The sequence below is a fragment of the Melozone crissalis genome, unplaced genomic scaffold (assembly GCF_028551555.1).
Source record: "Melozone crissalis strain CALT ecotype California unplaced genomic scaffold, PUWL_Pcris_2 ptg000086l_1, whole genome shotgun sequence".
NCBI classification, from domain to species: Eukaryota; Metazoa; Chordata; class Aves; order Passeriformes; family Passerellidae; genus Melozone; species Melozone crissalis.
This window is the reverse complement of record NW_026535863.1, coordinates 992,082-1,006,528: the sequence shown is the minus strand read 5'-3', so window position 1 is coordinate 1,006,528 and position 14,447 is coordinate 992,082. Positions and strand designations below refer to the sequence as shown.

The following is a 14,447-nucleotide window of genomic DNA, read 5'->3' as shown; positions in this document are numbered from 1 at the left end:
TGTCTTGGAAGGGACAAAAAGCAGCAGCTTCCTCCCACCTTTCACCCACCATTCACCATTACAGACCTTCCCCGTGTCAGCCCTCAAGCAGCCTTGTCCATGATGAAGCAGCCCTTTGATCTCCCTCTTCATCACCTGAAATTTCTAGACCTTGGAGACCCAGCTCACCCTTGCTGTGCTTCCTGGATGTTTTCTGAGCCAGGAGCAGCAGAGAGCTGTGGCAGTGGGATTTGCATGGGGCCATGGCAATATCTTCTGAGCTGGCCATTTCCTGAAATGATCCATTACAGCTCTGCCATCCCTTTGCTCGGTGCAGGAGCTGGGTCAGAGCCCAGCACTGCTCATGCCAAGCCAGGGCTGCGTTGTGTTAATTTCGCTTTCATCAAATGAAAAGTGTCAAACTCCACCCCCCTCCTCACCCCAGCACTCAGCTCCTTCAGAAATCCTTCTCAGCTCGGGTCTTAGGAAAATAGGGCGAGGACATTAAGGGTGATTAAATTAGCATTGCTGGTGGGATTTGACTGTTCACTATCACTTCCTTTCCTTGATGAGCTGTGAGTATATCACATGGTGGATGCCTCAGCTGCATTCCTGCCGTGGAGAAAAATGGCTATGGATAGCCCAGGGATCCCTACCCCTCCTCTCTGTCCCTTTCAGCAGGACTTAAACATGTGAAGCTCTTCCCTCTTATCCCATGACAGCTGAATTTATTTGGAAGCTTTTTTTATTCCAGTAGCCCAGAGCAGCCTCGGCAGCTCCCTGCATCCCTCCAGGAGCTCCTCTGCGGCTGTGAGCCAGATTTTCCTTTCCCAAAGCTGTGTCAGCTCTTCCCTGGTAACGTTGTAATTACACACGTACCCACTCATTCTGCTCTCGGGAACACTTCCTACAAGTCTGCCCAATGCAGATGTCATCTGCAAATCCTCTGGATGTGCCTGCATTGCTGGTGTCCTGTAGCTGCTTTGGGCTCTCTCTTTATTCATTCCTGAAATTTCTCTTGTTACCCTCACTGTGTTCTTCCACACAGTGGCTGAGGGCTCAGTCTTTGCTGTTCCCTTGTTAGAGCACAGTGTAATTCCTGAAAGATGTCACCATACTCCTGGCAGCAGGGCTGCATGAATGTCCTTGGGGCTTAGAGAATCATGAAATCACAGAGTCACTGAGGATACTCAGTGGACACTTGGAGGACACTTGGAGAAAGTTTCTAAGACCATCAAGTCCAACCATTTCCCCAGCATGCCATGTTCACCATTACACCATGTTCCCAGGTGCCACATCCACACGTTTTTTAAACACTTCCAAGGATGGTGACTCCACCACTGCCCTGGGCAGCCTGTGCCAGTGCCTGACCACCCTTTCAGGAAAGAAATTTTCTCCAATATCCAACCTAAATCCCCCCTGGCACAACTTGAGGCTGTTTCCTCTTTTCCTGTCCCTGTTCCCAGGGAGCAGAGCCCAACTCCTCCCCAGCTCCCCCCTCCTGTCAGAGAGCTGTGGAGAGCCAGAAAGTCCCTCCTGAGCCTCCTTTTCTCCAGGCTGAGCCCCTGAGCTGCTCCTGGTGCTTCAGACACTTCCCCAGCCCTGTTGCCCTTTGCTGGACACACTCCAGCCCCTCAATGTCTTTCTTGTCATGAGGGGCCCAGAACTGAACCCAGGATTCGAGGTGAAGCTTCTGTTCCTCCTGCTCAGAGACATGGTTGGCATCTGCTCTGAGCTGCTGGGAGCACATCCTCAAACAGCCTTTGTGCTGCTGACAAAAACAAAACCCTTTTAGTTCTGCTTTAACAAACTTCCTTGTTTTTTTAAATGTAGTTCCCTGTTTTAGATTCAATGCTGCAGCCCGGGTTTGGCTTTGGGTGCTCCTGCAGGAACCTTTAATCCAAGCTAAGGAATAATTTACTGATAGTAGTGTTTGGAGCCAATTTGAGGGCTGTGGGTTCCCAAGGAGCTGCTCCAAGAAGTAATCGTTTCTCGTGGCTAAATTTAGTTTTAGAATCACTGTTTGCCCAAAATACACCCTGAGAGGCACAGGGAGTGATGGAACTCCCCATTTCTGAAGTGCTTGTGGGCTCTGGGCTGGCTGCAGAGCACTGTGCTTGTGAGCAGCCCTCTCTTGGGGTGATCTTTCCTGCCCAGATGTTGGGGTTCAGTCTGCAGGGGTTCAGTGTGAGGTGCTGCTGCAGGGACTGGTCCCAGGTCTGTCCCTCAGCATCCTTTTACTCACAGCCTCCACTCCCTGGCCCACTGGCACATTCCCTGGGATTCGTGCCACCACCCCAGCTTGTCCTGTCCTGGGTCTGGTGTGATCATGTGGTGCAGATGTTGAAGTGCTGGGGGAGAAGTGGCTGAGCAGAAGCAGCCCAGACATGGGAGCATGTTCAGGCTTTCCACTAAAGGTGCCCTATTAGATGAGTTCAGCACAGCAGGATTTTGGGGCTGGAGCCAGTCTCCAGAATGGTGCTGATCCCTTTCCCAGGTGTGTTTGTCACCAGTCCCTGCTCGGAGGTGGGTGGACAGGGCTGTGGTAGGGTGTTGCTTTTGTAGATTGACTTGAGCACAGAGCCCCCATCACATCCCATGTCCTATTCCACCGTCCCTGGGGGGACATAGGCATCACTGAACACCGTGGTGTGCATGGTGTCCTGGACTGTGGGACACTGGGGTGGCACTGGGCAGGGAAGGAGGGGGACTGTCCCTTGCTGTCTGGGACGGAGATGGTCCAGGACAGACAGTGCCCCTGAAACCACAGTCCTGGGAGCCTCTGGCCTCGCCTCGCTGCCTCCAAATGGGCAGTTTTGGTATGTGAGCACTGGCAGACCCAGTTCTGGGGGGTGAGGCAGGGCACAGATCTCCCCTGCCCCCTGTGCCGTGCCCTGACTCCCTGCCTGCCTGTCCTTGCAGCTCCCTGGAGATGACATGCTATGACAGCGATGAAGCCAACGCACGGAGCGTCTCCAGCCTGTCCAACCGCTCGTCCCCTCTGTCGTGGCGCTACGGGCAGTCCAGCCCGCGGCTGCAGGCCGGGGACGCGCCCTCGGTGGGGGGCACGTGCCGCTCCGAGGGCACCCCCGGCTGGTACGCGCACGGCGAGCGCGCGCACTACTCGCACACCATGCCCATGCGCAGCCCCAGCAAGCTCAGCCACATCTCCCGCCTGGAGCTGGTCGAGGCGCTGGACAGCGACGACGTGGAGCTGAAATCGGGGTACATGAGTGACAGCGACCTGATGGGCAAGACGCTGACGGAGGACGATGACATCACCACGGGGTACGTGCCTGTGAGGGGAGTCCTGCCTGGACTGGGGCTCTGCAGGAGTTTCACCTGCTCCTGTTCACCTGGCACAGTGGGGGTGCATGGAATGGAACATGGGTTACAGCCAGTCTGGTTAGCATTGGATCCTGTCCCCACATCCCAGGAGATGCTTCCCTGTAGCAGTGCTGGTGGTGCTGGGCCAGCTGTGTCTTCTTGGGGCCTCTGAGCCAGAATGAGCTGCTCTCCCAGCATGTGGGAAGTGTCCAGTTTAATCTGGGTGTTCTTGGAGCAGGGAGCTGGGAAAAGTGCATGGTCTGTAACTGCAGAAGTCCTGAGCCACAGTCCTGCTGCTTTCAGAAGTGCTCTTCAGTTTACACCAGTCAGTCTGAGTGGCTTCCTGTGACCCAGGCTCTGTGGGGACACCCTGTGAGACTCCTGGTGGTCCATGGTGGGACAGGCTGGGTCAGATCTCAGCACCCCAGTGAGAACTGGGCACTGAGGTGTCATTGCTGATGGATGACTCCACATGGAGCAGGGTGTGCTGCTGAGCAGAGTCTCTCCTTCTGGGACCCCCATCAGCCCCTGTCCCTCCACCCATGGGGCCAGGGGCATCTGCTGCCAGATGGGCACAACCCAGCACTCCCAGGGCTCACGTTTTCTTGCCAGATGTGTCCAGCTCCTGCTGCACTGTTGAGGTGCCCCTGACTCTGGCAAGGGTCCAGGGTTTGAACATGTTGGAGGTTTCCTGTTTCAGCACAGCAGAAAATAAATAACTTGGGCGTTTGAGCTGTCCCAGAGCCCAATGAGGTATTTGGCCTCCTGACAGTGCTGCTTTGGCCTTCTTAGGGTGGCTGTAGTCACATCAGTTTGGTGCAGGATAAAGCACAGCCTGTGGTTTCACACCTACCCTGGGGCCAGTGCTCTGTAGATACGGCCTGTAGGTGCTTGTTGCAGTTGCAGGGGACACACCTTTAGCTATCTGCTGGCTTCTGCCCCTGCCTTGCTCCAGCTGTGGGCTGAGAGTATCTGTGGCACTGTGGGTGTCAGACCCATCCTCCCCATGGGCACTGACCTTGGGGGCTGCCCTGTGCTTGTGAATGAGGGAGCCTTGTGCTGGTTCCACGCAGACCCTCCTGTAGATCTCAACCTATTGCTTGGCAGCCAGAGGTCCCATGTCACCACGTTCTGCCACTGGCCACTGGACTGCGAGGTGTGACTGGCAGTGGGGTGGATTTGGGCTGCCCTGGATGGCTGAGGCTGCAGCAGGGCTGGCTGTGGGGATGAAGAGTACACTGCTCCCCATGTCCCTCCTTGTCTCATCTTGGTGCTGCTCATGCAGGCAGATAACCTTGGGGTGCCCTTGGCTTCAGAGGCAGTGGAGCAACACTTTGTATTCATCAGTCACAGAGCAGAGGGAGTGTGGGCAGGGTCAGAGACCCAGGACAGCTCAGCCCTGCACTGCTATGGGCAGGATTTACTTCTCCTTCAGGAAGGTACAAGCTTTGGGGATGGATCCCTGCATGGCTGAGCCTCTGTGAGGCCCTGGCAGTGCACAATCCCTGGTGTGGTGAGGCTGTCAGTGCTGTGGTGAGCTGGGCCATGGGCAGGTGCCACAGTCCTGTTCCTGTGCAGAGTCCCCAGCATGGAGACTCTTGGATGTGCCTGGAGCTCTCTGCCATGCCAGAGACAGACTGGGTGCCCTGCACTGGATATCCTCCCCAAGGAATGGTGCAGGAGTGAGCCAGGGCAGCAAAGGACCCCCCTATCCTCAGGGGCATCTCCTGGGGATCAGCCATTTCACCGGGGTCATTGCGGGCACAGAGCCATGTAGTGACCTAAGCAGCTTCACAGCTTCATCCCCCACAGCCCCACAGCAGGACCTGGGGGGGTCTCCCAGAGTGGGCAGCATGGCAGGGTCTCTGTCCCAGAGCATGCCTTTGGCTGGGTGCTGGGGTACACTGAGGTGCCCTGTCCAGGAGCCTGCACACTCTGGGTGCAGAGCCCGGGAAGCAGAGCAGGAGCATTCCATCCAGAGAGCCAGATAGGACAAGGAGCTGGCCATGAGCACTCATCCAGCACAGCCCCTCATGCAGACCCCACTCAGCCAGCACATCCCTTCCCCCAGTGCAGCCCCTCATCCAGCCTCCATCATCCAGCACAGCCTCGTATCCAGCACAGCCCCTCACCCAGCACAGCCCCTCATCCAGCCTCCCATCATCCAGCACAGCCTCGTATCCAGCACAGCCCCTCACCCAGCCCAGCCCCTCATCTAGCCTCCCATCATCCAGCACAGCCTCGTATCCAGCACAGCCCCTCACCCAGCACAGCCCCTCATCTAGCCTCCCATCATCCAGGACAGCCTCTTATCCAGCACAGCCCCTCACCCCGTGCAGCCCCTCATCCAGTGCAGCCCCTCATGCAGCCTCCCGTTACCCAGCACAGCCCCCCTCACCCAGTACAGCCTCTTATCCAGCACAGCTTCCCTCACCCAGCGCAGCTCTTCATCCAGCACAGCCCCTCACCCAGCACAGCCCCTCAGCCTGCACAGCCCTCATCCAGCACAGCCCCTCATGCACAGCCCCTCACCCAGCACAGCCCCTCACCCAGTACAGCCCCTCACTCACCCAGCACAGCCCCTCACCCAGTGCAACCCCTCCTCACCCAGCACAGCCCCTCACCCAGCACAGCCCCTCAGCCTGCACAGCCCCTCATGCACAGCCCCTCACCCAGCACAGCCCCTCACCCAGCACAGCCCCTCACCCAGTGCAACCCCTCCTCACCCAGCACAGCCCCTCACCCTGCACAGCCCTCATCCAGCACAGCCCCTCATGCACAGCCCCTCACCCAGCACAGCCCCTCACTCACCCAGCACAGCCCCTCAGCCTGCACAGCCCCTCACCCTGCACAGCCCTCATCCAGCACAGCCCCTGATGCACAGCCCCTCACCCTGCACAGCCCCTCACCCTGCACAGCCCCTCACACAGCCCCTCACCCATTGCAGCCCCTCACACAGCACAGCCCCATATCCAGCACAGCCCCTCACCCATTGCAGCCCCTCACCCAGCGCAGCCTCCTCGCTGGCTCTGACCTAGAAAGCGGCACCGCCGCAGGCCCCATCTCGCGGTGCTGCTAATGCACCGGGCAGGAGCGGCTGCTGCAGATGGGGCCGGCAGCCCCAGCCCGGGCCGCGGGGCAGCGTCCCCCGCTCCGCGCCGGCGCACGGCCCCGCTTGTAGGGCAGTGGGTCAGAGACGGCTCGGAGGACGCGGTGACGCATCCCTGTCCCCGTCCCTGTCCCTGTCCCCGTCCCTGTCCCTGTCCCCGTCCCTGTGGGACACACAGACGCGTGGGGCTGTGGGATGTGCCCAGGCATGCCCGTGGCTCGGCGGGGGAGCAGGTTGGAAGGAGCAAGGGCTGAGGTAGGTGAGACACGGCTGGGGCAAGGGCGCTGCCCACAAGGTACGGAGGTGGATTCAGCTCGGTGGAGGTTGGGGTGAGCCCGGCCAAGGAGGCTGTGGGGGACTTGAGGCCCACCTCAGAGAGGGAGTGGGATGGTCAGGTCTGAGCAGGGGTTGGCTGGGGACACCCGAGACCCAGCAGAATTCCTGTGTTAGCCAAATGCCCTGGCATCCTGGCTCCTCACCCAGCTGTGCCTGCATCCATCGGCATGGCTCTTGCCACTCCTCTCTACCTGCTGCTGGTTTCAGGGCCTGGAAAGCTCTTGTTTTGGCTTCCTGTTTGGCAGCACATACCTTTTATTCCCAATGTCACTATATTCTCCTTGTGCACTGCATCAGGGCAGGGACCTGGCACAGGGAGCACCCACCAGGATGTCTGGGATGACTGAAGGGATGGAAGGGATGCTGCTGCTCTCCTGCCCTGACCTGCCAGTCCTTGGGGCCTAGGCAGGGCATGTGCACCCAGTCTTGGGCTGTTTCTCCAACACTAAAACATATTTACTCCCTTCCTTGGTCAACTCTGGTTCCCATCTGCCAGTATTCAGTGGCCACTTGCTGTTCCCTGCCCTGTGGCCAGTTCCAGGAAGGGTGCAGTGCCACCTGTGACACTTTCCCACTCATTCAGGCTGGGGTTGTTTGCTGAACACTGGAGGTCATCCCACCAAGGTCACTCCACTGGGAGCTTCCCCAGGGACATCTCTGCATAGCGTGGGTGCCTTTGTGTGCAGACCTGCATGTGAACCAGGCACTGGTGAGAAGCATGGAGCAGGATGGGCAAGCCAGGTTTGGCCTGGTTTTGTTCTGGCCATGTCCTGCATGTCTGAGCAGTGCCACCACAGTGTGGCCATGTGTGGGTGCCCCTGTGCCATGTGTGCCCAGAGCCTGACCTGATGTGGTGTGTCCTGAGTAGTGGCTCAGCACCGTCCCTGGGTGTTTCCTAGGGCCAGTTGGGTCACGGTGGGAGTGACTGGGATGCTGCAAGGCTTTGCTGCAGTCAGGAGCTCATGGGGTACAGAAGGAGCTAGAGGGGCTGGCTGCTGAGTCAGCACCTTCTGCTGCGGTGGCTGCAGTAGCAGTGATGATGGTCTGTGTGTGCTGCAGTGCTGTGCTGTGGAGGTGTAGCTCTGGAGCCAGTCCCCAGGGCTCTGCATGTTCCTTGGGGCTTACAGAGCACTGGGGGAATGTTTGTGTGACCCTGGGACTGCTGTGATTTCAGGATGTCCTTTTGCATCTCGTTTGTCGGAGGCAGAAAGGGAGGCAGCATTGCATCCCACCGCAGCAGTGGCAGCATCTGCACCCTCATGAGCTGGGTACTGCCCTGACTCTGCTTGTGGGCATGAAATGGAGCTGAGGCAGCAGCTTTTGGAATTGGGAGTGCAGGGCACGCTGCTGGCCCACAACACACCCCAGGCACCGTCCCAGGTCACTGTGGGGGTGCTGCTGGCAGCCAAGCACTGCAGAGCCTGTGGTCCCCTCCAGCAGGGCTGGGGGCTGCCAGCAGCATCCTCCCGGGAGGGATGCTCTGGAGCTGACACCCGCTGCGCTCTGGCTGGCCTGGCTCCGGCTTCCTCGCAGCTCCTCGGGCTCGGCACAGCCCGTAGGCGGGAGCAGATGTTTGGCTCAGCTCCCCAGGAGCAGCAGGGGAGCGGCCTCCTCCTGCTCCGAGCAGGACTGGCGCTGGAGCCTGCTCCCTTCCCTCAAACGCCCCTTGCTCCGCTTTGGCTAGTCCAGCATGACCCCATGTCCTGTCCCAGTGAGCCCATGAAGTCATTCCTCATCAGGGACATCCCGTGGGGCATGGCTGTGGCCCTGCACGTGGCCTGGCGTATGTGTGGGACTCTGGCTGGCCAGGGAGCAATGTTGTATAAATATTTGCTGGGCTGTGCTGTATGCTGGGCTTGGCGAGTTCCTCCCGCCAGCTGGGTACAGGGGACGCTCCCAGAAAGGGGCCCCAGGACCCCCCTGGGCATCAGCACCTTCCTGTGTGCTGCTTTCTAGCAATTCCATCCTTTGGGGTTTGGGTTGAGGCACCCAGTGCTGATCCCTGGCCCCTGGAGATGTGACAGCGGCTGCATGAGGCATGTTTTGGGAAGGGAATTCTGGGGTTGTGAGACTTGGGGTTACAGGGCACTTGGGGGTCAGTGATGCCCAAGATGCAGGAAGCTGCTGGCCCCTGCAGCTTGCTGATGAGGCTGGATACGGACACAGGGCAGAGCCAAGTGCAGGGTTGGACCTCACACACCCATGTGCCCTGGGGAAAGCTGCTGGGGAGAATCTGACCCAAACCCACCTGCCTCTCTGCATGCTGCCTGGGGACCTCGAGAGCTGGCTTTACCATGTGTCACCCTGCTGCCTGTGGAGGAGGCTGGCCACTCTGGTCTGAGGTGTCCGAGGTCACCAGCTCATCCAGACAACAGGAAAAATAGGAATTTCACAACCAAGCTGAGTCACGCTGCTCCCCACCCCGGCACTGCCCTGGGACTCTCTGAGCATTGCACGTGGCCTCTGCAGCCCCGGGTGCCGCCGTGGCCTGGGTGAGGCTCCACACGTCACCGAAACTGCCAGTGGAGATCCCTGCACCAGGACACAGCTCCTCCAGGGTTTCCACCACCTGGGGGGGAGCAGAGGGGTGACCAGAGGTGAGCTCTCAGCCTGGAGTGTGGTTGGGGTCCATGGCTGAGGTCACTGCAGCAGGCAGTGAGTGCTGGCTGACCCCCCCATGGCCTTGGCCTCACTGCTGCGGCTAAATCAGACCCTACTGTTACTGAGGTTGGTGGTGCAGAGCTGGGATGGAGGCACAGCCTGGTCCCCCTTGCAGGGACCACGCTCAAGGCTCTGTGGCAGAGTCCTCTGCACCCCTCAGGGTTCTGGGGGACCAGAGACCAGAGGCAGTGCCTAGAGAATGGAGTCCTGAATCAAATGCAGAATGTAATGTTGATTCTCTTCTGCTGCAGAAGCTCAGGCAAGTCAGATCCCCTTCCCTACCTCAGTTTCCCCATCTGCCGGATCTCTGCAGACCCCTGTTCCTCTGAGTGCAGCTTCGGAGAAAGGTGCCAGATCACAGTACCCAAAATCCAAGCAGGAGACACCTAGGGTCAAGGTAGCCTGACTCTCTGTAGGGCTGGAGTTCTCTGAGGGAGTACCTGGGGGTCTGGGGGGCATCCTGGAGGTTACAGAGGGGTTTACAGGGCTGTGGAGATCAGGGTAGTCAGGGAGTGTTGTTACACTCTGATTCCTGATGTGGATGTGAGGGAGATGCAGAGCCCCGCCCTGCCCACATCCATGGGGAGCTCCCAACCCCCTCAACGGGATTTATGAAGCTAATTGTTTTTTCTGCCCCATTAAGTGGAGGAGAGGGGGAGGGTGTGAAGAGCCCCGGCTGTGCCTGTGCCTTCCTCACTGCTCCTATCTCAAGTCACAGCATGAGCTGGGGCTGGGAGCACCAGTGCCACAGAGCCCCCTCAATGCCAGTGATCTGCTGATGTGGGATGTGGGACCCCCTCAGTGCACACCCTGCATTTCCTCCCCTGCCACAGGAGGAAGGGGCCAGGGGAGACCAGGACTTGCTTCCATCCAGGGTGGGCTTCAGGATGGCAGTGGGGAGCTGGCTGGACCAGCCTGGCAGGGACATGAGTGTCCGGAGCCCTGGCTGGTGCCAGTGGGTCTGGGTGCTACATGGGCAGGTGTCTGTGCTGGTGTGAGACAGGTGAAGCAAGGAGAGTTCAAAACCGTCCAGATCCTCTGCTGAGAAATGTGCTGGGGGTACTCCTCTGTACAGGGCTCAGTGCCTGTGCTGGTACTCAGGGGTCTGCTGTGGCTCTCCCATCATCTCACACCAGGCCTGTGGCTCTGGCAGGGTCAAAGCTGCCTTTCTGAGGGGCTGCAGTGCTGGGCTGTGCCAGGCTGGCTCCCCTGCCATCCGGGATGCCCAGATCTGCCCAGAAGCTGCTCTGAGCACTGCCTGAGCTGGCCGTGGCGGCGCTGAGGCAGGCAGGCAGGAGAAGAGGAGGGACGGGACAGCATCGGGCACAGTGCCAGGCCGGAGGGACCCGGGGGATGCGGTGCTGGCCGGGCTGTGCCGCCGCACCCGCTGGCACACGCAGCCGTGGGGCCGTAACTGCACCTCGGGCTGGCTGCACCACCAGCCCCCGCCATGAGCTCCTGCCAGGGCTTGCTGGGTGTGGGCACCAGCTGGTCAGTGGGGACAGGGATGGTCAGGTACCCCTGTCCTGCCATGCCAGGCTGGGACAAGCCCTGTGTGGTGAGTGATGGGACAGTGGGGAAGGAGCCAAGAGGCGTTGCCGTTGCTTCAAGGAAGGAATTACTTATTTCCCAGCCTGCAGGGTCTGGTGTGTCTTGCCAAGGCTGCAGTTAACTCTCTCTGCCCTACGTGGCTGGGCTGCTGAAATTGTCCCTGGTGCTACCATCCCGGTGAGGACCCTACCCTGCAGCATGGCTCTTGATGTGATGGAAGAGAGAGAGAAAAAAGGGACAAAAGTTGGGGTTTTGGTCAATGAAAGGCAGAGCGAGGAGGCATGGATGTCCTTTCTGGGGATGAGCACTGAGGTTGCTGGGAGCAGTGGGTTGCACTCCACAGTGGGACTCACATCGAGGAGGTTCCTTTGGGGACAGAGAACAGGGCGGTTTGGGGGGCACTGGGTCCAGGCCCGGTGCTGAGGAATGCCCTCTGTTATCACACAGTGGGCTGGACTGGGGATCACTGGTGCTCTGTTTGGGGATGTGAATCGTGGTTTGGGGGGCTCTACGGGCATTTGGGGGGACGCTGGGGGACACCAGGGACAGGGTTCGGGGCCGTGGGCTGCGGGGCAGAATTCGGAGACGCGGTCGTGGAGCTGAGGCGGGCGAGGCATGGAGCCGGGAGCCCGGTGCCGTCCCGGCGGGGACGGGGAGGGGCCGATGGACGGCGGAGGGGGTCCTGTGCCGCTGTCGCTTTAAGGCGCGGGCAGCGGGGCGGTCCCGCCGCCCCCCGCCCCTCTCTCTCGGCCGGCGGGGCCGCGCCGCGCCGCGGGCAGCACGATGCTGCGGGCGGGGAGGCCGCGCCGCGCCCCGCGCCTCGCCAGCAGGTACGGAGCGGGCACGGAGCGGGCACCGCGGCGGGCGGGGGCGCGGCCCGAGCTCGGCCCCGGCAGACAAAGCCCCGCGCCCCGGGGCCGCTCCGCGGGCGGTGCTTTGTCTCGGCCGCGCTGGGGGGGTGAAAGGGGGGTCGGGGCAGCGCGGCCGCGCCCGCACCGGGGCATCGGGGCGGCTCCCGCTGCCTTCCCCTCCTCCGCCCCGGCACCCCCATTCTCCGCCCCGGCCCGCGCCCCGCACCTGCAGTACGGCCGGGCTTGTCCTCCGCGGGGCTCCCGGGGGCTCCCGGGGCTCTGGTGCCTCTGCACGCCGGCTCTGACCCCGGGACTGCCGAGCGCGGGGCTCCGAGTCGGGGTGCGGCCGGGGCGGGGCGGAGCATCCCCGCGCACCGCGCCGCGCTCCCGCTCCATCCTCCGCTCCCTGCCGGTGCAGCCGCCTCCCCGCGCCGGGCTGGGGCCGGCTGCTCATCCCCGAGGCCGTGCGGGACCATCCCGCCCTCAGCGGGACCATCCCGCCCTCAGCGGGTCCCGTCCGCCCGCCGGCACCGCGCAGCGCGGCAGGACGGACGCGCTGCCCTTGAGCATCCCCGTTCCTGGGAGCTGCCGCGGGGCTGCTGGCGGGTAGGTTCGGTGCGGGATCGTCTGCAGGAGCTGGGAATGGCTCTGGATAAGATGGAGGGGATGGAGCACAAAGCAGAGGGTCAGTTTTGCCCCGGAGTGACAGTCAGACATGGCTGCGCCTCGTTTGAGGGTTCTGAGGGGCAGTCGAGGTGCCAGGGCTCAGCCATGCTCCGGGAGTTTGTACTTGCTGCGGGGCCAGTGGTGCTGCGGTTGAGGCTTTCCTTGCTGTGCTGCCTATAGGATACAGGTACCAGCTAGGGGGATCCCTCAGTGCACCAGCTGTGTGCCCGTAAGAGAGTCAGGGACACCCTCACAGTGTGCAGCTGGCTCCCCACCCTCATGCCATGGTTTTAGTGATTTTGGGATGTGACCTTGCTTGTTGTCTTTTCTTGGCACAGGGTTGTCGAGGAGGATTTGGAGTCGCCTCCTGCCTTGGCCTAACCTCTGACCCTCTGCCCCTTTCTCAGTGGCTCTCTGGATGCCCAGGGCAGTGGGGGTGTTGCATGCATGGCTGGGAGTGTTTGGAGTTTCCCTGCCTGGCCCCAAAGGCCAGACTGAGACACCCAGCACCACATGTGGCCCCAGCCATGTTGCCACAGGACACAGTCCTGTGAAGCCTGGCCTCACTCCTGGCACTGCCCACTGCCAGGTGGTGCCAGGCTGGGAGACCCTGGGGTCAGGATTTCCATCCCAGTGGGAACTCACCCTAGGCATAGGGCTGGTGGTGAGACATGATGGCTTGGAGCTGAGGAGCTCAGCAGCACATCCTGAGTGCATGATCCTATTGAAATCCCTTCCTGGGCAGCAGCACCTGCTGCCTCTGTCCCTGAAGCTGCTGTGGGGGCACAGGGGGCTGTGTCCATCCTGGCTTTGGCCAGTCTCTGATGAACTCCTCCCCTATGGAAAGAGCAGGACACACAGTGCAGGTCTTACAGTGCTGGAGCTGCCTCTGTTGCTCCTTCTTGAGCCTTGAGCATCTGATGGGGATGCTGGTGGCTGTTGCTTTTGCTCTGCCACTGCTCTTGGGGCTCTGCTGTTTGCTGGGCTTCACTTGCACCTCTGTGGCCCCAGTGCAGATAAACAGGCATCTCTTGCAGGGACTGGTGCTGGCTACAGCTCCCAGCTCTGCTCTGCACTCCTGTGCTACAGCTTGTCACAGAATCATGGCATGGTGTGTGTTGGAAGGGACCTTAAAATTCATCTTGTGCCACTCCCTGCCGTGGCCAAGGGCACCTTTCAGTAGGTCAGGTTGCTCCAAGCCCCATCCAACCTGACCTTGAACATTTCATTGATGGGGCAGTCACAGCTTCTCTGTGCAGCCTGTCTCAGTGTTGCCTCCCTCAGCCCCTCACAGGCCCTGGGGGGCTGCGAGGCTTCACTGACCTACTCAGCTGCTGACCTGAAAGGTGCTGTGCTCATCCTGCTGGAAGGTGCTCCGTGCCTGCCTGTGCCAGATCAACATGGGCATGGCCCAGTGTTGTGGAACCCGCTGTGCCCTTGGGGCACCCAGGCAGCTGCTGCCCCAGTGTGGTGCTGACTGATGGCCCTGCAGATGGGCCCCAGCATGGAGCAGCCACCTTGGCACAGCAGCAGATCCCAGACTTGCTGCCTCTGGCTGCTGGGGGCTGGAGAGGAGCAGTAGGGTGCAGTGAGTGGGGATCACCCCGGGAATGATGGATGCTACAGAGTGGTTGGTTTGTTTATTCCAGCAGTCCTGTCCTTTCTGACAATCCCAGCCTGCCTCCAGGGTCAGAGCAGGTTGCCGGGGGCTTGTTGCCAGCTGTGGATGTCCCTCCATCCCCCCAAAGCTCCACAGAGCCTTAATGGGGAGAAGCAGGGTCACTGAGGCTTGTGTGCCACAGGAACACAAGCCAATGCCAGGCTGGGCTGGAGCCAGCCATGGGCCCTGCATGCCATGTCCTTGTCATGGGCACTACCAGGCGCTGGATTTTGCCCCAACAGCCCCTGGAACAGGGAGATCCTGTGGGTAGTGGGACCCATTGGGCTGGGCAGGGGTCTGATGCTGT

At 60.6% G+C, this 14,447-nt stretch overlaps 1 protein-coding gene across 2 annotated transcripts in view; it reads left to right on the top strand.

Annotated features, from left to right (window-relative positions):
• Positions 1 to 14,447, top strand: part of NAV1 (neuron navigator 1) — a 59,994-nt gene that overhangs the window by 31,681 nt on the left and 13,866 nt on the right. For both annotated transcript variants that reach the window (XM_054290680.1, XM_054290681.1), the window contains one exon: positions 2,902 to 3,267. In XM_054290680.1, the coding sequence (XP_054146655.1) occupies positions 2,902 to 3,267 (366 nt within the window). The remainder of the gene's footprint in view (positions 1 to 2,901; positions 3,268 to 14,447) is intronic.